The sequence below is a fragment of the Protopterus annectens genome, chromosome 2.part1 (genome assembly GCF_019279795.1).
Source record: "Protopterus annectens isolate FY-2018-M chromosome 2.part1, PAN1.0, whole genome shotgun sequence".
Lineage (NCBI taxonomy): Eukaryota > Metazoa > Chordata > Ceratodontiformes > Protopteridae > Protopterus > Protopterus annectens.
In genome coordinates, this window is record NC_056729.1 from 1,024,220,790 (window position 1) to 1,024,247,737 (window position 26,948).

The window sequence follows — 26,948 nt, forward strand, 5'->3', positions numbered from 1 at the left end:
TGTACCTCCTAGAAGGAAGAGACTAACAATAAATAATGCAGTTTGGCTATCCAGAAAGAGTAGAATGTTAATGCAGAATAGGGAAGATGCACGGAAAGAATGACAACAATAAAAAAGACCTCAATATTTTGAAAACATCAGAATTCTTCACAATTGGATGGAAAATCAAATTAACAAACACAAAAAAACTATCTGTAATAACTTTCTGAAAAATAGTAAGCACAACCCTAAAAAATTCTGGACATCCGTTAAAGAAATCCTGCATCGTGGCCTTAAATTCAACCCTAACTCCTGTCCCAATAACTCATCACTTCAAAATACAATACTATTCAACTTGTATTTCATAGATGGTATAGCATCTCTAACCGGGATTTCTCAACATCTAATCCTAACCATGTCCAGCAACCATGCATCACCACATCCTGTTTCACCTTCCAGCTACTCTTAAACAAACTCAGGCCATGCTCTACTCCAGCTGATGACCTCTCATGTGAATACCTTAAAATAGGAGCTGATAGCATTTCCTGACACGTCTCAATCCTTATAAATAGGTCAATCCAGGAATCCTGCATTCCCTGTCTATGGAAAAAGTTACACATTATCCCTCTAAACAAAGTAGGAAATTCAATGGAAATTCAACAGAAATTAATAACTTTACACCTATAGCAATCCTAACTCCCTCTCCAAAATACTTGAAAAATGTATTCAAAAACAATTGCTAAAGTGTCTCAGTCCACCCTTCTGTAGTTCAAAAGCTACCTATCCAATAGGAATCAGTCAGTAAAATGGGACTCCACCCTTTGTCCATACCTCCCAGTCACCACAAGGCCCTTTCCTTGGTCCCCTCCTCTTTAACATTCTCACTAACACCCTTCACACATCCACACAATGGGCCTCCCTAATACAGTAAGGAGATGACTCCACACTCATTTGCACATCTGACAGTGTGGCACACCTCTAAAAAAATACTCAGGAAGCTTTAACAGAAACTTAAACATGGCTTTGTAAATCACAGCTCATGTTTAACCCTGAAAAACAAACTATAACTTTTTTCTCTAGCTCCATCTCACATGAAAAAATGAAATGTAATGTCCTCTCTCTTGATACCACAACTACTGAAGTCACTTCTCATGGTAAATTGTTAGGGGGGATAGTGGGTACCAATCTTAAATGTGACCTGCATATACAAAATTGCAAAAGAACAACGCATGAAAAACTATGGATGCCTTATAGAGCCAAAACGTTCTCACTGATGCAACTAGAACTACACTTGCCACTACTCATCTTCTCCCCACATTTCTTTATGATGCTCCCATCCTTACCAACCTTCAGGCATCACAAAAATCAAAATCTGAACAATGCTATAACAAAGTTGCTAAATTTGCAGCAAATGCACCTTTCAGAACCCACTACTGTATGACACAAAGAGTCTAAATTGATGAGAACTATCCGATCAGCTAACATATACACAGCTTCTTGTTGTTCCTTCGGCTTTTCCCGGTGAGGGGTCACCACAGCGGAACTCCGGTCCGCTAATGATTGGCAGTAGATTTTCATGGTGCTGAGGTGCCAGCTCGACACCCAACCTTCAACGAAGGCACGCCCATTCACGCATGTCTTTCGAACGCCACTCGACCGCGGGGAGGACATGCAGACTCCACGCAGAAGGCTCTCCTCTTGCTGTGAGGTGACAACGCTACTGCTGCACCATATACACAGCTTCTTACCACCTATAAAATTATCCAGAGTCCATCTGCTTGTCCAGCACTAAACAACATTCTACACAACTATGTTCCCATTCAGTCATTGCAATCCAGTGACTGAAAATTCCTCTCTGTCCACAAACCTATCAAATCTGCTAGGCATTATCTGTACTATGTTGCTAAGACCTGGAACTCTTTATCTGTGTGCATCAGTCCAGTACCTTCCCTCGCGTCCTTCCAAACCATCCCAAAAGACTTTCTAGCCAAAAGTGGTCTTTGTTCTTGTTTAACACCAGGATACACTACATCCCTAAATGTGAATAAATAGCTGTTCATACCTTGTGTGTCATTACTCTCCCTTCTTCACTCACTTCCTTACTTCTGTGAATGCCTCTCCCCTAGCTTTCCCTCTAAATATACCATAAGCCTGCTTTTCTCTTAGTTTGTATTGCAATTCCTGTTTGTATTACACTAACGTACCTTTAATTTCTCTGTAAATTAGCTACAATTTCTCTAACTATTAAATCATTGTCATATAACTTTTTTTCTATCCTTAACCAATATTTTCATATTATGTCTAATTTGGTATAATTATTTAAACTGTATTTGTTTTGGTATTGTTTTTAAAGACTGTAAAATTATTGTTCTTAAAATGGTTTAGAATACTTTGGAGCTTTTCTCCCCAAGCCTCTGCTGAAAAAAGGGTCCTACCCAGATTGAGTTTTCCAATAATCAGATATCAAAAAGTAAATTGTGATATTCAATGTGTATGTGCTTTGGTGACCAAAGTATTCTGCTAAGCAGTTATGGTCCATTTATGGATTGCCAGATAATGAACATATCGTAGTGAAGAGGATGATTCATACACCAGTGGACAGTTGCAGACCATTTCAGGGATGCTTATATGATGCATTTATAGAATCATAGATATTCCAAAGCCACTGAGTCTGATGACCATTCATGCATTGCCAGTACCCAGCCTCAAGCTGCACCTTCTTTTTCCAGGAAGGCCTTTCCAGTCAGATCTGCTAATTTTGTGTGTATCTCATATCTTTTGGCTGTTCAAAGCCAAGGAGAAGATAGTCACATAGGCATAACAATCAGTAAAAACTGCAAGAAAGCCCCTGCCAAGCTAAAGTTTTTATTGTATAATACCTTAAACCACATGTGGTACATGCCCATGGCTATATGCAAATGACCCCTTAAGGACATACCAGTGGTTCAGCTACATGGCCTCTGAATGCCCATGACTTTTTACTTTTTAAGTCTTGATGGGTATATTCGGGCTAACATTGTCAAACCCTACTAGCTATAGACATTCTAAGTTTTGGCCTTTTTTTCTGACCTCATCAGTATGGCATAAGTGGATTTTTTCTTGTACTTTAGAAACAAAGTGCTTAAAATCAAGACCAATGTCCATAATCATTAAGGTTTCTGCAAAACATCTCAATGAACATGCAGTGAATTTGTACTTTCTAGGTCTCTATGGGTGCATTCAGGCTAGTAAAGTCAAACCCATTAGATGCAGACATTCCATGTTTCAGCCTTTTTCTGACCTCGTCAGTACAGCATAACTGCACTGTTTGGCTATACTTTAGAAATACAGGGCTTAAAATCAAGCCTGATGTCCATAAACACTAAGTTTCCCACAAAATATCTCAACTAACATTTACGCCTAAGGGTTAAAAGGTCACAAAAACAAACCATTTACTGTGCAATACATTAAACCTCCAGTAGCAGAGGCCCATGGGATATATGCAAGTGACTCTTTCAAGACAAACAATGCTTCAGCGTCTAAATGCCCATCATTTATGAGATGTCACTGAAGCACACAGCAGTTAAAACAGATAGACGTTGGGGGATATGTAGACTACACAGGAAAGGTATAGAGTGAATTGGGTCAGCAACAGAGAACCAGGATTTTTGTGTTGCTGTACTTTTGAATGCCACCTCTGCAGTGCTGTTCTTGCATGACTGGCCACTGCTTAAATCAATAACAGACATGGTTTACAAGACACTAATAATCAACACACTCATTTGTGCAATCACTAGTGTGCGATTGCACTGCTTTTCCCAGAAAGACAAACTTGTTAATGTATCAGAGATTTCCTCTTTCTCTGTAATGATCCAACCTCAGAGTTGGTGTGTATAAGCAGTAACCATGAACCATGAAACATCATTCTTTAAAAGACCTGAAACAGTGTTTTGCACTCACTTACCCCATACTGTATTTGAGCACAGTGCTGTATATATGTTTGGATTTCACCCATTCTACAATGCTGTTTTATTTCTTCCTTTCTCTCAATTATTTATAACTCAGTATGGCATCCAGTCAAAAATGTTTAATGATCAGTGAAACACTCTAATGTTAGTACTTTTCCTGTTTTCAAACTGACAGTTAAATTGTATCTATAAAGTGTCATAAATTATGGACATGATTTTGATTAGTATGAAAGGAAGGTTTGCACTAGGAAAACCCCAGTAACAACTCTCATAGTGGGACAGAGCTATGGAGATATTAAAGTTATCTCACTGAATTTTTGACATTGTCATATTGAATGTTTACACTGAAGAAAAGCTTTCTGATGTCATTCCACTGGTTAATGTTGTTGTGGGAAAATTCAGTGTTTGAAAAGAAAACAAGATACGTAAAATTCATGATATGCATTCAGTTTTATAGTTATGCTCAGTTTTTGTTAAGCACTGAATTCACACTTTTCTAAAAAGATAATAATTTATTAGTGTGCCTTTCCTATAACCTTTGGTGTAGTGCTAAGATATTTACCTCAACTCACAGACAAGAAATAAAGGGTTTGATTCTCACAAAGGGAAACTGGCTAGGCTTAAAATGGTCCACAAGTCCAGCTTGCCTGGTAATAACCTATAAACCTTTGGTGGATTTTATTTAGAATCTTCATCTTGATTAGCACTTACAGTAAGAATATTATTTTCTGCTGTGATGTCAGTGCAGTAAGTAGGTTGACATTTTCTGTCTTCTTTCAGAATAACCGATGCATTCCTGAAGGTTTGGAGAACTATTATTCTGAGCAAGACTCAAGTGCTCGAGGAAAATTCTACACTGTTATCAACCACTATAATCTGGCAAAGCAAACCATTACTCGTTCAGTATCACCATGGATGACTGTAGTGTCTGAAGAAAAAGTTTCAGCACAGGAAACAGAAGCTGCTGAAAAAACTGCTTAGAGGGACATTCCAAAATACTCATCACACTTCAGGAAAAAATTTTAAAAAAGTCACCGAACTCCGAAGATTAACTTTAAATATAATTATCGGTAACCCCAAAGCCATCTTTGCTATTGTTGTATATTTATCTGCAAATGATATCCATATACATTAAATTATTGCCAGATCATCTTAGAATTTAAAAATGAAAAAATGTAAATTCAGCATATAGTGTTATGTTCATTTTTGTTAGAATGGAATTGCATATGTTGTAATCATTAGCATTAAAATGACTGCTAAACTGTTTAGAAATTTGTAAAATGTTAAAATAAATACTCTCTTAGGAGCCATGACACTGATTTTCTGAAGAGAAGTGCAAATGCTGTTAACAGCAGATGTTTCTATTACTTGTAATTGTATTTAAAGTTGACTGTCAGAGCTAATAAACTAGGCTGTGTTTAAGACACTGGTGGGAATAGCTGGATTGCCATATAAGAAACTTTCAAGTATTTTTTCTGTTTATCTTCACTTTGTCATCTTAACTATTTTCTGATTTGTAAGTAATACTGAAACTCATTGCAACAAAGGCATGCTTGGTGTTATTTTATTATAGCTGTAAGGAAATTATATTGCATTTTTCACTGTGGCTTTTGCATCTTAGATAGGATGTGCACAGTAATACAATTAGATAGACACTAAGAAAATGTGCAAACACGGTAGACTTGCTTTACTAGAAAACCACAGAGATCTATCAGCAGTTATTCCAGTGGAATTAAGTGAGAAATACTAATCACTAACTTCAGTTAGGTACAGGTCACAGACTAAAGGCTCTAGTGTGTCACAAATTTGTGCAGATTAACAGTTTATTGCTGTACTTGGTCATTAAACTACAGAATATTTGTACATAATCTCATAAAAATTAACCAGTTTTGTATCACTTAACTGTCACAGGGTAAATACAGCGGAAATATAAATAAAAAAAAATGAGTAACTCAGTTACTACCCACATGAATAGGAGGGTTGGTATAATGGTTAAGGTCTTAATCCCTCAGATGAAAGGTGCAGGTTTTGATCATAATCTCCGATTATTGGCTAGGCTTGAAATAGTATGCAGACTGATAACCTAATATTTCCCTATGAACAATTGTTCTTTTGCCAGAGCAAAAAGGAAAACTGAATCCTGATAGAATTGAAAATGATGATAAACAAAAGCTTTTGATGTAGTACACATTCAAAAACTATAACTGGTATAATTTGCATGCACGGTATTGTCTGTACAGGTTATGCATCACTAAAACAATATCCAAGTAAACCTATGATTGCCATATATGATTATAGAATATGATGATGATTATAGAATGTGTTCGATTTGTTGTATTTTGCATAGAATGGCATTGCCAAGAAACCATGAAGTGTCTGTTATAACCTGCACAGCATCTGAGTTGTGAAATACAAAGATTTATAGAAATAACACGTGTTTAGCATCTCTAGTACAGTTAGAAATTGGAATACAGAAAAGTTACATTTGTTCTCAATACTGATCTGTAGAAAACACATTTACAGTGTAATGCACAATCGAAAATAATGCTTGTGTTTATTTCTGTGTAGATATAGGCATAATACTGTTTCAGTCTAAATCTAGAAATGCAAGGGTAACAGTGAGGTAAACGGCCCTTTTTCTACTGAAGATGAAGCTGTAAATTTTAACTATACTGTAATATTAGTAAAACAAGTCACTTGAGGCCTGCCTGTTTATGTATTTCCTTAACAGGTGCAAACATGACATTTTGTTATTGCATTTTGCAGTCTAAAACCGCCTTTATTTGTGTAATGCCATTAGTTATACATGAGCAGTGCCAGCTAGGCAAAATGAGTCAACCTGGCATTCAATTTCAGGGCACATTAGTCACTGTTTCCTTACTCTACATTGGCTGTGATTTTCTAATATACATGTCAAAAGTTTCACAGAAATGTTTGCTGATAAACAGAGCTGCATGTTTGAGTTTGCATTCAAATTATTTTTTTTATCATTTTATGGAATCACTCTTTGGTCTGAATAATAGGTCATCTTGCATACTGCAGAAACTGTGAAATGGATTATTCATCTCTTAGTTAATGGTACAGTATGAACGTGCTATGTAACACTATTTTGAGTCACAATGCATATATTATAATAAAACGTCTTTTTATCATGAATGTGATTAACACCCTTGCAGCTGTATTACTTGAATAAATCTGTTCCTGTCTAAATTCCTGTATTCATATGAACCATGTATTGCTGAAAGTAAGCAAACACAATTAATCTGTAATTTTTGACATTTTCACTCTGCAAAAAATAAATGTCACGTGAATTTACCAAAAGATATTCTTTTGAAACTTGTACAGAAACAGTCGTTTAACTAAACTTACTGGGTTACTGTTCTCAAGAGTCTTTTTAAGTACAAAAAAATGTATGGCTTAGCTTTGTGCACATAGGCGCGCACACACTGCAATGTTTTCTTCTGCAGCTAAATGACTGCTGTAACATTACAAACTTATGTGAAACAAAGGAAAAAAGAAACAAAACACAGTAACTTTAGACTATAGCGCCATGGGTATTTTACATTTACCTGCACACTAACCAGTAAATGCTACAAAACAAGCTAAAACAAAAATGAAGGCAGTTTATTAATTGTACCATAATATTCAAAGAAGACATGATAGAATACAACTGTGTTGAAAAACTTTTTGGAAAATAGAGACTAAAATGCAACTTTAATGTTATATTTCTATGGCTTTCTGCTATGTTGTTTTTATTGCTAAAGGCATCACTGAAAACAGTGGGTGATACTCATGGTCATTCTGCAAACGTGTAAAGAACATCTGCACTGCCCATGCATTTCCGCAGCAAAGGCGAGATTAGTAGAGGCTGTGTTTGCCAATACGCGATGGTTGAGAATAAACTAAGTAAAATGAAGTCATAGTAAGTGGCAAATGAGAAGTTATGTAAAACAGTGTATGTTAAAGTGTATGTTTCATGTGTTGCTCTACTGTCTGCAGCTTTTTATAAAAGGTGGAGTCAAGCCTGCTCTATTTACTTTGTAATCTGATGCTGTCACTTGCTGCTAGTCTTATTTCGCAGTGTGAGCTGCTTGTCGTGGCTGAGCCAAAACTGCTTGTGCCTAGTGGCACTCACCAGCCAAGATGGTGGCAATACAGGCAGAGAATAACACATTACAGGTTCATAAATTCATAGGTGTGTACTATGCTAATGGCCCAGGAGCCTTTACAAGCCTATCCCACCCTGGCATCGTGCAACCCAACCTTAGTTCCCAGTGTCTCTGTCGAGTACAGCCACTGGAGTGATCCCCAGGGTGAATTTTCTATTTCACATCCACTCATCAAGATTTCTCTTGAAGAGGGCCAGTGTGGTGCTTTGTTTGACATGTATGGGAAGTTTATTGCATAGCATGAGGTAGTCTCTGTAATATGAACCTGTCCCTCCAGCACATTCTGTTGATTGTGGCAATGAGGATGAGGTCTCTGGAGCGTGTGGTGTGGAGGGATTCGGATTTCTTTAGATGTAGCATTCCTAACAGAGCTGGGTCAGAAATGGCTTTGTAAGTCGAGCAGAGATTGCCTCTAAGAAGGTGATATGAGACAGGGAATAGTTGGAGTTTTTTGAGTCTGTCCATATAGGACAAGTGTTTAAGGCCTAGGATCCTCTTTGTGAGGTATTTTTGTGGCATCTCCAGTTGCTGCAGGTGTCTAGTGAGGTACATGCTAAATGGGGCATGACGACTGGCCTAATGAGGGAAGAGTAGAGGGAGACAATGACCTCTTTCTTCCTGGATGCAAAATCCTTAGTAATGAAATGTACCACATAGAAGGACTTTCTGACCACAGTGGCAATGTGGTGGTCAAAAGAGAGGTTGCTGTCAACCTGTGTTCCAAGATCTCTTATAATGCCTTCTGTGTTCGGTGGACTACCATCGATGTGGTAATTCATGGTAACTGGGTTTTTTCCAAAGGGGATGATGACATTTTTTGGCATTGAGCTTAAGGCCATGGTTCTGACACCAGTCGTTGGTCTCAGTGAGGCCTTTCTGTAGGATGTCAGCATCACTTGGGGAGTTAATTATGGCTCCCAACTTGCAATCGTCTGTGAATTTCTCAGAACTTCGTGTTGGCCTGGACTTATGAGAAGTAGATACCAAACAGGAAATGACCCAGGACCAATCCCTGTGGGACTCTGCTCATGACTGGTCGGCAGTCTGACTTGGAGTCAGCTACTTTCACATTGTGGGTTCTATCTGTGAGCCAGTTTGCAACCCACTTAGTGATATAGGGGTTGATGCCTAGCTTAGTGAGTTTTTCTATGATTCCTGAGTGGGGAATGGTATCAAAGGCCTTGGCCAGATCAAGGTAGGCTGTATGAATCACCTTGCCTTCATCCACAGCTCTGGTGACTGACTCAAAGAAGTCAAGCAAGTTGAGCAGGCATGAGCTACCCTTCACAAAACCAAACTGTGTGGGATCCAGAGTATGGAGATTCCCTATATCCTTGTTTATTAGGTCCATGATGATGCGTTACATAGCTTTGCATATCAGACTTGTCAAGTTAATAGGGAGAAAGTTCGCAGGGTCTGTAGTCGCTCTTCCTTTGTGGAGAGGGATGACTATAGCAGTGCACCATTCGGTAGGAACAAAGCCTGAGGTGAGGCTGTGATTGAACAGGATACACAGGTGAGGTGCCAGTTCACTCTGTAGTTCAATACAGCCAGGGATATTGTCAGGTCCCATAGAAGCTGTATTCTTGGCCTTGGACAGTGCTGTTTTAACACTGTAATAATGGGTGCCTGGCAATCTACTGGTATTGTGATTGGTCCTTTGGGGGGGGCTAAAGTTGGCACTGAATCTGTTGGCCAATATATTGGCAATATCGGTTGGCTTGGTATAGACAGTACCATTGTGCAGTAGCTCAGAACAAATTTGGGTATTGCCATGGAGATTCTTTACATAACTATAGAAGGCCTTGTGGTTGTCTTTACTAGCTGCTGCAATTCTGTTTTCATAGCTAGCTTTAGAGGATTTGATGAGGGATCTCAACCTTTTGTTGAGGCTGATAAGGGAGTTTTTCCAGTCTTGGGACTCCACCTTATTCTGCATCAGTTTCCTCCTTCTGTTGTAGAGTTTGTTTTTTGGCATGGGACCACCAGATTGGCTTCCTTTCTTTGGAGGAGAGTGTCTTGGTTCTTTTGGGTATGGCGAGATCCATGCATTTGTGTACATGTTCGTACAGTGCATTGGTGCATGATTCAGCAGTCATGTAACTGATCTCCATTTGCATTGGTGCCGTCAAGTTAGCCACCTCTGTTTTTAGGAGCCCAAAGTTAGCTTTTGAGAAGTTTTTCATGGTGATTACCTTTACGGGGGGTGGGAGGGATGTGGATTTCCAAGGTGATTAGTTTGTGGTCATATTTAACCAGGGAGGAGTTGACTATTGGTGTAGAGCAATGGTCGCCCATGTTAGTAATGACCAGGTCAAGGATGTTGCTACCTCAGTGGAAGTAAGAACGAGTTGGTCCAGGACATTGGAATTAATGAATTCCAGGAAACGTTGGGAAAGTATATTGGTACATGAGTAGTTTTCCAAGTTAATGGAGGGGTAGTTGAAGTCGCCCAGTATGAGAGTGTTATATTGGGCTCTAATATTCTCCCGAGTGCTTAGGAACATGGAGTGTGAGTCTTGGGACATGGTTGGGGATCTATAACAGGCTGTGACCTGAATCACTGTCTTACCCAATGTTAGCTGCACCTGAGGTATCTCTGATGCGTTATCTTGGGCTACTAGTCTGGAGGTGTGCACAGCCTTTGTGAATATGGAAACCCCACTGCCTTTGGAGCTTCGGTCCAAGTTCTGGGGCCGAAAGGTGTGGAATGAGTTATAGCCTGGTAGTGCATGGTTGCTTTCTGCTGCCTTGAACCAGATCTCTGTTACATCACAAATGATGTTCTCCATTTTAAGGAGTGCTTCGAGTGAGTGCATTTTAAGATTTACACTTCTAGCAACCACCTAAAAAAGGCACTGTAAGGGTGGCAAGAGCCTTGGCCAGTATCCAAAAGCCCAGGGGTGATAGATGCAGGCCATCTCTGGCAAAGCATTGAGGTCTGTCAATCATGACATCCAAGGCAGACAGATACTGGATTCCCTTAGAATGACACCAGAAACTTAGCCAATTGTTGAAATCAGTCATTTTCTGCTTGTACTGTGGTATCATTCTGGGTGATGGTAGGATGCTGCTCAGGGCTAGAGTAATACCTGCCTGGGCTACATAATCCGAGAGCTCCTCCATGTCTCTTTTCATGTAGCCAGGGAGGTACATCTCAGGTCATTCACACACATATGTACAATGACAGAGTCATATTTGTACCTGTTGTTGAGGGACCTGAGTGTGTGCGTTATTTGGTGAATCCTGGCACCTGACAGGCAGCTGACTGTTACTCTCTCCTTATTCAACCTAATGAGTGGGACATCAGTGTGCCTCACTATCGAGTCACCTATGACTAGTATGCTGGGCATGCTGTTTTACCTTAGGGGCGTTGGTTGAGTGGCACACTGTTTAGAAGAGTTATGTGTCTCGTGATTAGTGTTGTGCTGTGGTGGTCGAGTGCTTTTCTGCCTTAGAGGTCTCTGCTGTTTGGGTAGATTTTTATTGACAGCCTCAGCGAAGGTGCTTTGTGTTTTTATGTGAAGCCAGTGCTGGTGTGTGTTCTGGAGGGCTATGTGTTCCATGTGGTGTGGTGCAAGTGTTGACCTTCTCCTTTTGACCAGCTATTCCGGTCTTGGCTGGAGACTGCATGGCTACCAATTTGGATATATAAGTGCAGCTCTCACAAGTCTGAGTGTTGGGAGGTAAGAGGAGAGGGTTGTCAGTGTACATGAGGCAGTTACTACATTGCCTGAGGATGCCCAAGTTCATCAGGTTAATAGGAGAAAGCACAGGGAACTGACCTTTAGACATGCCTGGAGGGATGGGCATTAATAATAAGTACTGGTGCTGTTACCTTGTAGAACATTTAGTGCTGGTAGCACTTTTGTGTGCTACAATAATTGCTACAAGAAGTCTAGTATGGTAAAGTGTTAGACTAATAAGGTAGTAAAAGTGCAGGAGAGGATACAACTCGCAGATCTAAGAGAAAAATAGAGCAGACTTTGGCACCTCTCAGAAGCTTACAAACAGTCCTGGATACAGCAAATCTGTATCTGGACTAGACTAGTTATGTGAAAAGCAGGAAACAAGGGCAAATACGGGCTTTTAAACAAAAAGTTGAAAGAGATGGAAAAACTGCCCAAACGGCCAATAAACTACAAATTCTGGGCCAGAAACTACTCCTCTTGTGGTAGACAGGCTACCTAGTGCTTACCACTTCCACTGATAAGCTAGAAGGCTTCCCTCCAGCACAGAAAGGCATGGGGGCTCAAAAGCTTACATGCAGTCCCAGATACAGCAAATCTGTATCTGGACTAGACTAGTTACAGGAAAGGTGGCAAAAGCACATATGCGGGCTTTTAGACCAGAAAGTTGAAGAAGATGGAAACAACTGCTCACATGGCCAATAAACTACAATTTCTAGGCCAAAAAACACACCTCTTGTGGTAGATATGCTACCTAGTGCTTACCACTCCCACTGACAAGCTAGAAGGCTTCCCACCGACATAAAGGCTTGGGGGGCCCAGTAGCTTACATACAGTCCTGGATAAAGCAAAGCTGTATCTGGACTAGACTAGTTATAGGAAAGGTGGGAAACAAGTGCAAATGTGGGCTTTTAAACCAGAAAGTTGAAAGATATGGAAAAAACTTCCCAAATAGCCAATAAACTACAATTTCTGGACCAGAAATCACTCCTCTTGTGGTAGATAGGCTACCTAGTGCTTACCACTCCCACTGATAAACTAGAAGTCTTCCCTCAACACAGAAAGGCTTGGGGGGTATCAGAAGCTTACAAACGGTCCTGGATACAGCAAAACTGTATCTGGACTAGATTAGCTACAGGAAAGGCAGGAAACAAATGCAAACACAGTCTTTTAGGCCAGAAAGTTGAAAGAGATGGAAAATCTGCCCAAATGGCCAATAAACTACAATTTCCAGGCCAGAAACCAGTCTTGTGGTAGATAGGCTACCTAGTGTTTACCACTCTCACTGATAAGCTAGAAGGCTTTCCTTCAACACAGACAGGCTTGGGTGGCTCAGAACCTTACAAACAGTCCTGGATACAGCAAATTTGTGTCTGGACTAGAATAGTTACAGGAAAGGCAGGAAACAAGCTTAGAATTTTTTTTTTTTTTTTTTTTTACAGAAAAGCAGGTAAAACAGCACTAAAAACAATTCAAGTGCAGTGCAAGCTAGCACACCTGTGTGTGTAGCAATATTAAAGCAAATATAGTTTAAATAAATGCAATTTATTCAAACTGTATTCTGAACTGAATTCAATTATTGTTTTATTCAACTCTGACAAGTTAAAAAATGCCAAAAAATATACTTATCAGCTGAGAAGCACACTCAGCACACAAGGAGATTCTAGCAAAGTGGGTTTTTTTTTGTTTGTTTTTTAATCAGGAGATAACTCATAAGTTCAGAGTGGACAGGGATATTGTAAGGGTCTTAATGAGTATGTATGGCCCCCCACAGAGGCATCAGGAGGATGCATGGCCTCCATTATCCATGTGCATGAAAAAGTATGTATAACCCTCACTATACATGTTACGGTGACCATCCAGAGGCAGAATAGGGAAACTCTGGTTATCTCACTCTGCCTCAAGGATACTTCGGCAGTTGTTGGGTGTACTCCTGAGATGTGTAGATCAGTTCTTCTATTTCCCAGTGTCACCCTGGGATCAAGCCCAGATTATGCATGCCTTTTATGAGGTGGCAAGTTTCCCTGAGTTATTCACTGTAATAGATTGCACACATGTTGCAAGTAGGACATCATCTGGTCGAGTTAGTGTATGATGCATGGGGTTTTGTCACCAATGTCTTTGCCCAGCATCCTGGTAGTTCCAGGCAGTTCCAGACCTAGTATGACTAATGATGACCAGCTAGCAGTGATAGTAAGGGACCCCATGCAGCAGGGTCATGGATGGCATACAGCTACTCGGGTAAACAGGCAGCATCTAGTCCAGAAGTAAGGGCTATCTCATTCAGGTCAGTGCTTCCTTTCTTGTAAAAAAAAAAAGCACATACCATATAACTGATGCAGCTATGCTGTGTGGGGCATGGTCTACAGTCACTGCTCATCAGACATTCCTTCTCATCTTTAAAAATATATATATATAAAAAGTGTGCACACCCCTGTTGAAGTTCCAGGTTTTTGTGATATAAAAAAATGAGACCACAATAAATCATTTCAAAACTTTTCCCACCTTTAATGTTACCTATAACCTGTACAATTAAATTGAAAAACAAACAAATCTGTTAGGGGAAAAATATAAAAAATAAAAAACGTATAATAAGCTGATTGCATAAGTGTGAACACCTTTAAACTAATACTTTGTTGAAGCATCTTTTGATTTAATTACAGCATTCAGTCTTCTTAGGTAGGAATCTTAGCATGGCACATCTTGAGTTGGCAATATTTGCCCACTCATCCATACAAAAGCGCTCCAAATCTGTCAGATTGTGAGGGCATCTCTTGTGCACAGCCCTCTTCAGGTTACCCCACAGATTTTTTATTGGATTTAGGTCTGTACTCTGACTGGGCCATTTTAAAACTTTAATTTTCTTCTGGTGAAGCCATTCTTTTGTTGATTAAGATGTATGCTTGGGGTCATTGTCATGTTGAAAGTTGAAATTTCTCTTCATCTTCAGCTTTCTAGCAGACACCTGAAGGTTTTGGGCCAAACGTGATTGGTATTTGGAACTGTTCATAATTCCCACCACCTTGACTAAAGCCCCAGTTCCAGCTGAAGAAAAGTAACCCCAAAGCAAGATACTGCCACCACCATGCTTCACCATGAGGATGGTGTTCTTTTGGTGATGCAAAGTGTTGTTTTTGCGCCAAACATACCTTTTGGAATTGTGGCCAAAAAGTTCAACCTTGGTCTTATCAGACCATAACACATTTTCCCACATGCTTTTGGGAGACGTAGCTGGGCCTTGATGTTTTTTCTGTGTAAGAAAAGGCTTCAGTCTTGCAACCCTACCCCATAGTCCAGACATAAGGAGAATACGGGAGATTGTTGTCACATGTAGTACACAACCAGTACTTGCCAGAAATTCCTGCAGCTCCTTCAGTGTTGTATGTCTCTTGGCAGCCTCCCTGACCAGTTTCCATCTTGTCTTTTCATCAATTTTGGAGGGCGTCTAGTTCTTTGCAACATCACTGTTGTCCCATATTTTCTCCACTTTTTGATGACTGTCTTCACTGTGTTCCATGATATATCCAATGCTGTGGAATTTTTTTTGTACCATTCTCCTGACATAACTTTCAGCAATGTGATCCCTTTGATGCTTTGTAAGCTCTCGGCAAACCATGGCATTTGCAGTAACAGGCAACTGAGTAAATGTCAGGAAAACCCTACTAGGACAGCTGAAATTTATTTGGGGTTAATCAAAGTCTCTTTAGTTGATGGCAGGTATGTACCCAAGAAGACTGAATGTTGTAATTAAATCAAAACGTGCTTCAACAAAGTATTAGTTTAAGAGTGTGCACACATATGCAACCAGCTTATTGTACATTTTTTTTTTATTTTTTATATTTTTTCCCCTAACAGATTTATTTTTTTTTCAATTGAATTGTACAGGTTATAGGTCACATTAAAGGGTCTCATTTTTATATCACAAAAACCTGGCATTTTAACAGGGTTGTGTATCCTTTATATATATGTATATATATATATTTTTTTTTTTTCCAGAACAGGTACACGTATTATTGTCATGCCTGAGTGCTCACTGACTCCTGATCAGTGATGTTGTAAGGTATCATATAAGGAGTAATCACATTTTAACTGTTTTGCATAATACATTCTAGTGAAGTGGTGTTCCTAAGTATGCACGTAATGAATGCCATGAAGTGTTAAATTATTAAAAAGTGTTGCTTCAGTATTTAACTTGTGTTTATACCTTGCAAAACCTATCATCTTGTTTTTTATACTAAGCAATGTTTCCTCAGTTTGAACTATGGTGTTTGTTGAGGTACAGCAACATCAGATTATTTCATTTTGTCATACAAAATAACTTGTGACCTCAGACAACACATCATTTGTGCAGTGGCATGGGTTAAGTGGCAGCAGTGTTTGTTTACATGGCAGGATACTCATTTAGATCTTTAATTTTCTCATTAGTGTTTCCCGAATACTTGTGCATTTCTACTTTTAAGGTATTGGTAACTGTCAGTTGTAACAATGCTAATACATAGAGCATTAAAGTTATTAAAATTGCAATCTTATGTTATGACATTCATCATTATTTTCACAGTTTCATGAGGTTTTACATTGTACTATTAAAGGTATAAAATACATAGTTGAAAAGTGTCCTAAGTTACCCCCTCCTTAGTGTGTGTGTGTGTGTGTGTTTTACTTTATTTACCTTATTCCACTTCAAGTTAAAAACTGACATGTGGGGAAAGGTCAAATTGTAAGTAAAAGAAATGCCACACTTCAGTCACAGTAGGTCAAGGTCAAATGTGCCATAAATATCTCTCAAGGTAAAATGTGTCATATATATGTCTTAAAGATAAGCTGGGTGGTAGTGTAAGTGATGTTGAAAAGGGGCTGTCATGAACGTTGGATGCTGAGTTGGTTTAGTGTCATGACCTACTTGATGCAGGTGATTTTGCAGACACTGATCTGACAGTGCTGCGGGACCATGACCGGGACCTTGAATGAGAGTTTCTGTTAGGTGTAGATGAACATTGGCATGACTTACATAAAATCTGTTGCTGTTGCTCCCCCCAACTAATTACAGCACTTTATTGAGAAGCATTTGTAGTATTATGTGATCTGCCTCCATGGGACTGGACACTACCCACTCCTCTTCCTCTTCCCCTTCCCCTTCCAATAGTGATGCCTACTTGAGTTTAAGTCCTAAAAAGTGTATAAATGGTGGTAGCCACAGATGTGTTTTTTTTTAAACAAGAAACATCTTTATTAAATTATCATTTATGACATAGGCAATTTTACATTTATATAAACAAAAGCAAACCATATTGACATATTTTAGTCGCAGACATTATACATTACTTATAATCTATCCATCATTGTTCAGTCAAACATTACATAGCTCATTCAAATCCTGCAATCTTTTAAACCTCATTCCTTCTCCAAAACCTTATTCTACATGTAATGTTCCCACAATTCACATTCTAGTGCAGTTGGTTTAGACATTGATTTCTATTTTCTAGTAATTGCTTTTTTGGCAGCCACCATAATTAGAATCAGCAAGGCCTTACTATGTCTAGATAATTCTGATTCGGTATCATAGCTCAAAAAATCATTTCCTTAGTTATACCAATTTCCTCATCCAGTATTTCTGATAAGAGTAGTCAGCAGGGAATTTTTAATGTCTGCCAACTCATTACTTTCTCAAACAATGTGTTAGCAATTACCTCTTTCTTCCCCATCACACCTCCAAGATTTGCTGTCTACCAGAGGAAAAAATTATTTGAAGTCTACTTGGGGTATAAAAATACCTATGTAAACTCTTCCAAGCAAAGATCCTAAATATTCTAGACTTTTGTTGCATATTTGGGAGACATATGTAAACACCCCCATTGTTTATTTGTGAATTGCTTATCCCAATCCTTTCTAACCTTGTTTGATTGATTCTTATAATTAAAATGCAATATTTTATACGTTGTACTAATTATCCTTTTTCTAACAGCAGCTTCTGTTGTAGATTCTACAAAAAAACTCTATCAGTGCTAGCCTTTCACTTAGGACCTCCGCCCCCATTTCTTTCTTTTTTGCCTATACTGTGATATCAATCCTTGATAGGGGAGACAATGTCTAGCACGCAGTCCAAATAAATTATTGTCCTCTTTCTGTTCTATTACCTTTCCCTCTCTAATTATTTGGTCTGAATATTTTGGTTCCTTTGCCAGTTTTCTCAAATAAATTCCAGCCCCCTCTTGCCTATTGTCCGTATCCCTAATTGCAGTCATCCTTATTGGCAGAATCTCCTTTCTCCATTCCTATGTTGTGGCCATAGGTGCTTGGTGCCATCATACAATGCATCAGTGTGACCCTGGCATTATCCCTACTCTACGACATGTTTGTGGAGACAAAAAATTGGATGTTAACAACGTTAACAGCCGCTGCAGCAGTTTTTTGTTTGTGCAAAAGTGTGTTGGTAAAGTGTGTTAACCTGGGCTTCCGCTTGCTTTGGATTTATTATCCCTACTCTGCCATTTTCATATAGTGCTGAAAATCCTTACATATACCCTGCAGGACTCTAAACATTTTCAGCTGACTCACTGCTGCAGTGCCCTAAGTCCTAGCAATGTCACGGCACATTTGCTGCTGGGCAGCTAATGCTTTACATGTTTCCTGCAGTAGCTGTGACAAATTCCTGTACTTGGATCCCCTTTGTAAAGGTGTCACAGTAGACACTGTTACCTCTGAATTTCTGCCATCACCTGAAAGTGTTTATCTGGGTTTGGAGATAGAGGTGCATGAGTTTTCTTTCTGTTCAAGTTGCAGTGTAATGTCAGCATGTGTTTGACTTTGTGATGGATTGTCACTCTCTGCAGAGTTACTAAAAGTGTGAGATCCTGCCATTAAACACAGGGACTGCATGCCATTTTCCTCAAGCTGCCTCATAAATACAATTATGTTATCATCATCATCTTCTTCCTCAACAACCATTTTGCTGCTGATATCCTCCAAATGTACTAGTATAGTGGAACTGTTTTTTTCCACCTGCTGGTCTTGTAAAAAAATAAAAACACCGGGGACACTTATTATGCACATTGCCTTTACTGTCATTGTTTGCAGATGTGGATACCTTTTAATAGTAATAGTGTGTTTAATGTAATCAGTCCATGTCAGCATTCAAGTTCTCTGTATAAATATATGTTAATGTATATAAATCAACCATCCTGAGCAGATGTGTGTTGCTGCTGCAGGTATTGGTAATAGACAGTGTCCACAATACCTCTGATTATTCCAGACCCATCATCTTCTGCGTCACAGTCATCCTATGAATGGAGAGGAGATAGTCCTCGTATGGTATTAAAAGGATAAGTGTTGGAGGCCCCCTCCCAGTACTGATACAGGCAATTGCATTCTACCTCATCTTGGCCTTAGCATGTCCTCCCACAATATTGGCCATCTTCTTGCAGTGTGTTAATGTGTGTTTCCTTCCACAGATCAAGTTAATGTTCATAACAATTTGATTCCAGGCCTTTGCCCTCTCAGCTTGTTCAGGGCCCCCTTTCCAGAAAGATGTTTGCCATATGTCCTAAGGGCTGCGATGAAGATGCATTTTTTCTCATGACTGAAGCTGCCCTTCCTCTGCCTTGATCCCTGTTTTTGCATCATTACACCACATGAAAAATATGACACAGCCATATATAAAAAAATTATGATGTAATCATCAGTGCAATAACACTACAATGAAAGCATGTCTGCCATCCTTAGAATAAAAAAGTTAGGTGACACAAACCACATAATTACATACACATGCAGAGTCGCAGTTCAGCCAAGTAAAGTTTTTCTGAAGTAATGTTTGCACAATCATGAATATATTCACAATAGTAAGGCAAGCTGTTTGTTAACAGATCCATTCTTCCCCAACCCTTACCACTTTCTTGTATTCATAATAGTCAAATTCATTCAGCAGTGACAATCAGAAATCTCCCAGTAAAGACATGTGTTGTCAACAAAACATCCTTGCCACTTCAGTACTTCACAATTAAATCACTGCATTTCTACCATGTATGCACAATTACTAATGACACCAAAATAAATTATTTTCTCAGTGATCAGTAAACACTTCCATTGCTGCAATAATGATTTTCCATTTAGAAAGGACAGCTTTACAATATTCACTTAAGCCATTGCAATATGCTCATCTTATCAGTAAACCAAACAGTTCTTTAAGTAAACTCAATAATCTTACATAATTTTCAGCTGTTATGCAATATTTCTATTACTGTTTCAGTCTTTAAAAAAAACACAGTTTCCTAAGCAATTTGCCACCTATCTCAAATAATCATAAGTTAGTATGGTGGTCTTAAACTGATTCACATAAATTCAGGGTCATTAATGCATGTTATACACAGAATTTGCCCTTTTACTCTTATTTATATGAATCACAATAATATGAGAATGTGTAAGACGGTTGTCTATCGGTGTAACCAGGTGTCGGTTATTCACAACAATGTTTTTGTGAACTGCTGTGGAAAGCATAGGAGTCTGCAGTAGTCCCCGGCAATCCCAAGAATGCTGCAGGAATGTGTGGATAAATTCAGTCATTCTCTAAACTAACCATATTTAGAAAAGACAAACTGCAGTTATATACATGTGAGTTTTCACAAGCATGAAGCATAATCCCTGTGTGTCCAACAAAATCTGCCACACCTTATCACCTCAAAGCACTCAACATTTACTGTACTATAATGTTATAGTAATGCTAAAGAAAGCATAAACATATCAATACAAAGAAATGCATCTGTATACAAATATATGGAATGCTTATGTGATAACATAATTTTATGTTTAAATACAAATGTATAAACACACACACACATTATATATAGATATATATATATATATATATATATATATATATATATATATATATATATATATATATATATGGATTCCCTTCACAAGCTCGAAGTTTCAAAACTTTGAAATGCAAATTGTCGAGACCATAAGATCGAAGTTTTGAAACTTTGAATGTTTTGAATGGAGATTGCCATACAGCAGAGAACGGAAAATCTACCATGTCCCTCACTGTAGTTCAATCTCGGAGTTGGTATATTTATTTAGCAGGGGGTGTGGGGGGTGCAGGGGGGCTAGCCCCCTGCAAAAACAAACAACATTTTTTGTTTTTATTTTTTATTTTTTATTACAATTTCAAAGTTTCAAAACTTCGATCTTATGGTCCTGACCATTTGCAGTTTGAAGTTTTGAAAGGAAGTGAAAAATCTCCTTTCAGTTGTTACATTGTTATACAGCTTCTGCCTGAAGAACATTCAGTGTTACATGAAACTGTAACTTAGGTACGCAAACCATAAAAGTTGAAAGAAGAAACTAGACTATGACTTAGACTTTGTCCTCCAAACAGACAAGCTGTGCACATATAAAGGATCAGTTTGAAGGAAGATGCAAGCTTACTATTTAACTTACATTAAATGAAATATTAACACTGCATGAGAATTTAGATGTGAATAATTATTTAAATAAACAGATATACTAAGCAATTGCAACAGTAACTAAAATGCCTTGCAGAGTACTAGTACTCAGAAATGTTAAGGATAAAAAGGTGAAATACAAGGAAATGACAAAGGTCTTATGTCTTTTCCATCTAGCTGAAGAGTACATTGATTCTGACTGTGGATATGAATGTTGCAGAAGCAAAAGATGGGTTGAAGGTGCTGGTAAGTATGAATAAAGTAATAAATACTGTTTCCGTCTTTAAATGATTTTATCGGTACAAGAATATTTATAAAGAATGGTAATATAAGGACTAAAGTGATTTCAGTACAGTATTCAACCAAATCAAAAAGAAATCACTAAACCTCTAAAGCCAGCTATGAAAGCAGAATTGCAGCAGACACTAAAAACAACCATAAAGCCTTCTATAGTAATATCAGGAATCGCCATGGTAATACCCAGGTTTGCTCTGAGTTACTGCACAATGGTACCTCCTATACTGAGCCAACAGATATTGCCAACATACTGGCCGACAGATTCAGTGCCAACTTTATCCCTCTGTCCCCCCAAAGGACCAATCACTATACCGGAGGAATGCCAGGCACCCAGCATTACTGCAGCACAGGTTAATGGTGCATTGTCCAAAGTCAAAAATACAGCTTCCATGGGACCCGACAATATCCCTGGATGTGTTCTACATGAACTACAAAGTGAACTGGCACCACATCTGTGTGCCCTGTTCAATCACAGCCTCACCTCAGCCTTTGTCCCTATTGAATGGCGCACTGCTACAGTCACCCCTCTCCATAAAGGGGGAGCGACTACAGACACTGGGAATTATTGCCCATTAGCCTGACGAGTCTATGTAAGGCTATGGAGCTCATCATCATGGACCTAGTTAACAAGAATATAGGGAATCTCCAAACTCTAGATCCCACTACAGCCTACCTCGATCTGGTCAAGGCCTTTGATACCATCCCCCACTCAGGAATTATTGATAAACTCACCAATCTAGGTTTCAACCCCTATATCACTAGGTGGGTTGCAGCTAGAACCCACAATGTGAAAGTAGCGGACTCCAAGTCAGACTGCCGACCAGTCATGAGTGGAGTCCCACAGGGATCGGTCCTGGGTCTTCTCCTGTTTGGCATCTACATCTCAGAAGTTCAGGCCAACACGGAGGGACTCTGGCTGACCAAGTTCACAGACAACTGCAAGCTGGAAGCCACTATTAACTCCCCAAGTTATGTAGACATCCTGCAGAAATGCCTCACTGAGACCAATGACTGGTGTCGAAACCATGGCCTGCCAAAAAATGCATCTTCATCCCCTTTGGGAAAAACTCAGTTCCCACTAATCACTACATTGATGGGAGCCCAATGAACACTGAAGGCGTTATAAAGAGATCTGGAGACACAGGTTGAAAGCAACCTCTCCTTTGACCACCACATTCCCATTGTGGTCAGAAAGTCCTTCTGTGTGGCACATCTCATTACCAAGGGTTTTGCATCCAGGAAGAAAGAGGTCATTGTCTCCCTCTACTCTTCCATCATTAGGCCAATCATTGAGTATGAGGCCCCATTTGGCATGTACCTCACTAGACACATGCAACAGCTGCAAAAGTCACAAAAGTACCTCACAAAGAGGATCCTAGGCCTGAAACACATGTCCTACAAACTCCAGCTATTCTCTGTCTCATATCGTCTACTAAGAAGCAATCTATGCTTGACTTAGAAAGCCATGTCTGACCCAGGTCTGTTAGAAATGCTACATCTAAAGAAATCCCAATCCCGCCACACCACATGCTCCACAGACCTCAACCTCATTACCACAATCAACAGAACATGCTGGAGGGACAGGTTCATAACCCAGAGACTGCCCATGCTCTGGAATAGACTTCACATACATGTCAAGCACAGCTGGTCTATATTAAATTGTTGACAGCTCACAATGTCGACTCTGAAATGTTCGACAAAAAACTTTCGAACTACTAAAATAGTGAACGGCCATATAACCAATTTCTTTCCAACGGAAAGAAATCATTTGGCCATTCTCTTACACCTGCCCTTTCCCTGAGTGTAGTGTGGTCTCGGAGTTAGAATATTAAATATAGTTGTTTATGTGTGCCGTTGTTGTTTGGCCAACCTATTTCCTTCCGTTGTATATATGGCCGTTCGCTATTTTCGTAGTTTGACATTTTGGTGTCAAACATTTCAGAGTCGACATTGTGAGCTGCTGACATTTTAATATAGACTCAGCAGAGCACCTCATTGGCCCTCTTCAAGAGAAATCTTGATGAGTGGATGGGAAATAGAAAGTTCACCCAGGGGATCACTCCAGTGGCTCTACTTGATAGAGGCACTGGGAACTAACATTGGGCGGCACGATGCCAGGGCACTTCTATGGGCTAGGCTTGTAAAGGCTCCAGGGGCCATTAGCCTAGTACACACCTATGAACCTAAATGGCAAATAATAAATACAATATTCTGTCTGAGTTCATTACTTTCATGTAACTGTAAGAGTATTTATAAAGAATGGTAATAGAAGGACTAAAATGTTTTCAGTACAGTACTGCAGTAAAATCCATATCAGGCAGAAATATCAAATTTATTAGCATTTATTATGTTATTATCAATAGACTGCAAGTGTAGACCCCTATAAAACTTGACAGCAATATATTCATTCTCCCCATGTATGCATAAACACTTCCCATACATTTTGTTTTAGTTCAATAAAGATTTTTAATAAAAATAAAATTTATTAATAATAAATTGAATGAGGTCTATCATCATGTGTGAATTTATTGTGTGTCTTTCTTCTTTGTCTTTCCCCTCTATTTCTCTGTTTTCTTATTTTAATTATGATCTCCTTTGTCCTTCATTTTCTTTCTTTCCCATTTCTGTTCACTGTTTTACAGATCTAAATTCCCCAGGAGCAGCCCAGCCACGTCTTTCAGGTTAGGGAATGTTTGCCCTCTACTCCTCCAGGGATGCCCTCACAGAATAGGGGTGGTAGTACCAGTCCTGTACGCATGCTGGCATGTGGCAGACTGGCAAGCCTCACTGAACAGGGGCATCAGGACTTGGTTGAGGATGTAGTGGAGCAGGTCATGAACAGGCATCTTCAGCCAATCAAGGCTTCTCTGCAGCAGGCAGAAGACTCACTGCACCAGTTGTAACTGACCACTGTGTCACCACAGGCCCCTGCTGACTCAAAATCAGGGTCCACCACTACAGCACAATCTCGTAGTGGAAATGTTTGAGGCCTAGTGGACTGGGGATGTTTCTTGGGCCTCACTCCTTGTGAACCCCTTCCTTCCCTTATCCTCTTTCCTATACCCTCTTACCTACTTTCCTCCTGAACGACCCTCTTATATAAAAAATATTTGAAAACATGGGGGGGGGGGTCCATCACCTGCCAGAAACACAATACCCCTCCTTTCCCACCTCCTGTAGCACAACACTTTTGATCTGTTACTTCTGTGTTCCCCTCATTGTTATGTCTTCCAATTTTTAATCTTTTCTATCTCCCCCTTTCCATTCTTTTAAGAAAACCATCGGGGTGTCCAAATGAGGCTATCCCTATATAAAACATCTTAAAGCTCTTTCTTTTTTTTAAATATTCATAGTAAAAGCTGTGGCATCCGCTACTTGGCTAAAAACTTTCAAGTATGGCTGCGCATACCCTCACTTGTCCGCAATATTTGAGTATATACTAAGTCTTATGTAGCTTAAAACCTTCATGTAGTTCTTCATATATCCTTAATGATTCACTTCAGCTAGTTTCAGCTTTTGCTGTAAGTAGGTTTGTTTATCAAAATGTCTTCAAATTTATTTATTCGGCCTGAATAGCCTGCTCTTACTGTATTTGCATATAGGTGTAGTGACACTCTTTGCAGATAACTGCTACATAAGTGCAAAACCCGCTACTATGAATACTGCAAATTATCGCTATATTCTCAGCTCTGCCTGCATTTCTGCAACTGTCATCACATTTAGATTCATTTTGGCTGTTTATTTGTGAACTAGTGAAGTCCATTAGGCATAAGTACATGTATCAGGAGCCATTGTACTCACATTCACACGGTATGCAGATGGAGACTTGGGGGAATCAAAGCAAGAACTGAGGAATAAAGCTTTTCAGCAGCTCATATAATTAACCCTGTCTGTTATGCTTTGTTACCAAAGCTTTTACCTCATTGTTCATCCCAAAAATAAACTGACACAGGGATGAGAGGCCAAAGTGTGAAATGTGCTTATGCAGGACAGAGTGGACTCTCCTTCATCTCAAGACAAAACTCAAACTAAGCAGAAAATATGATGGTTTGTCTGTTTACATGAAATAAGCTGTATAAACACAGTAGAAGAACTCAGTAAAAAGTATGGATTACATGGTTTACGTTAGAAGCACTACTGTTACTGAGAAGGAGTGACCAGGTAATCCAGTCTCTGTAATATCTGCACATAATGTTAATAGAGAACAAACTCTAACAGCTCAGCTAAGGTGTTTCCACCTAGCAACAGGATTTTTACTGTACTCTAAAGAAGATTGTAATTTTAGCCAATGTTGAAAAATAAGTTTATTACATTTGATAAGCAGGCAGGTAGAATGATCGACAGATCCCACAACCCAGGTCAATAAAGCAATGACTATAAAAAAATAAGAGCATGTTAAATTAACTAGAATGCTGGCAACTAGACACTGTAAAACTCCACTGCCAATCATGAGAGGACAGGTGATCCGCTGTGGCGACCCCTAACCGGGAAAAGCCGAAAGAAGAAGATATACTGACAAACATTTTACACTGGGATACTACAGTAGTGAATGTTTACAATTTGCAATAAAGCACGTAGCAATTCTGGAGTAAATGTTTGCCATGCAGGTTGGAAAGCACTTAGGTACAATATGTACAGCAAATATTTATGAAAGCACTAGTTTACAGTACTTTGTAAACTATAGGAGATTCCACAGTCAAAATATGTGAAGCATTGTAAGAAATTATTGGCACTGACTGCACAATTACATGAATCATAATAAGGTGCGGTTTTTTAGTCCCTTTCTTTGTAACAAGAGCAGAAAGGATTATTAAGTATTTTTTTAATTTCCTTCTAAATAGATCCAAAATGTTTTCTTGTGATACCTCTGCTGGAATTTGATTCCAAATAGCTGGTGCAAGCTTTGAAAATGATCTTTCACCTATTGCAGTTTTGCATTCAGATGTAATAAGAATTTTGTGTTTCTTCTTGATAATCCCAAATAACTTTGGTACTATTTAATTGTTAGGACACCAGTTACAGTTACTAAGTTTGAGGAGGAGAAGGTCATGATTTATTGCTTCCAAGACACAAGTTATATCTATGAATAGGCCCCAGTTAGTTTTGCTTCATTCATAATGTTAAATATGCCCCGGGATTTATTAAACTCCGTGTAGGAATAGTGCTATTCCTGCATGGAGCGGATCGCATCCCTGTAGAACAGCGTGCCTTGCATATTCATAAAGGCATGCTGCTATATTCTCTACATGGACACAATCCATGTACGAGTGTAGGGGCCGTGTCCGAGCAGTGCTCACACAGTAAACACACCTCCTGCACTCAGGAAGTGTCGTACGGCACTTTGAAAAGGAAAAACAGTGTCTGCGGACACTGTCAACATACCCCCAACTGAACAGATATCTGTAGAATGTCCAGATTAGTGTCCTG

The 26,948-nt window shown here is 39.2% G+C and overlaps 1 protein-coding gene across 1 annotated transcript in view; it reads left to right on the forward strand.

Moving 5' to 3' along the window:
* NSG1 (neuronal vesicle trafficking associated 1) overlaps nt 1–7,241 on the forward strand; it is a 644,022-nt gene extending 636,781 nt beyond the window's left edge. The window contains exon 5 of the mRNA XM_044062605.1: nt 4,707–7,241. Within this exon, the coding sequence (XP_043918540.1) occupies nt 4,707–4,907 (201 nt within the window). The 3' untranslated portion in view covers nt 4,908–7,241. The remainder of the gene's footprint in view (nt 1–4,706) is intronic.
* The last annotated feature ends 19,707 nt before the right edge of the window (nt 7,242–26,948 follow it).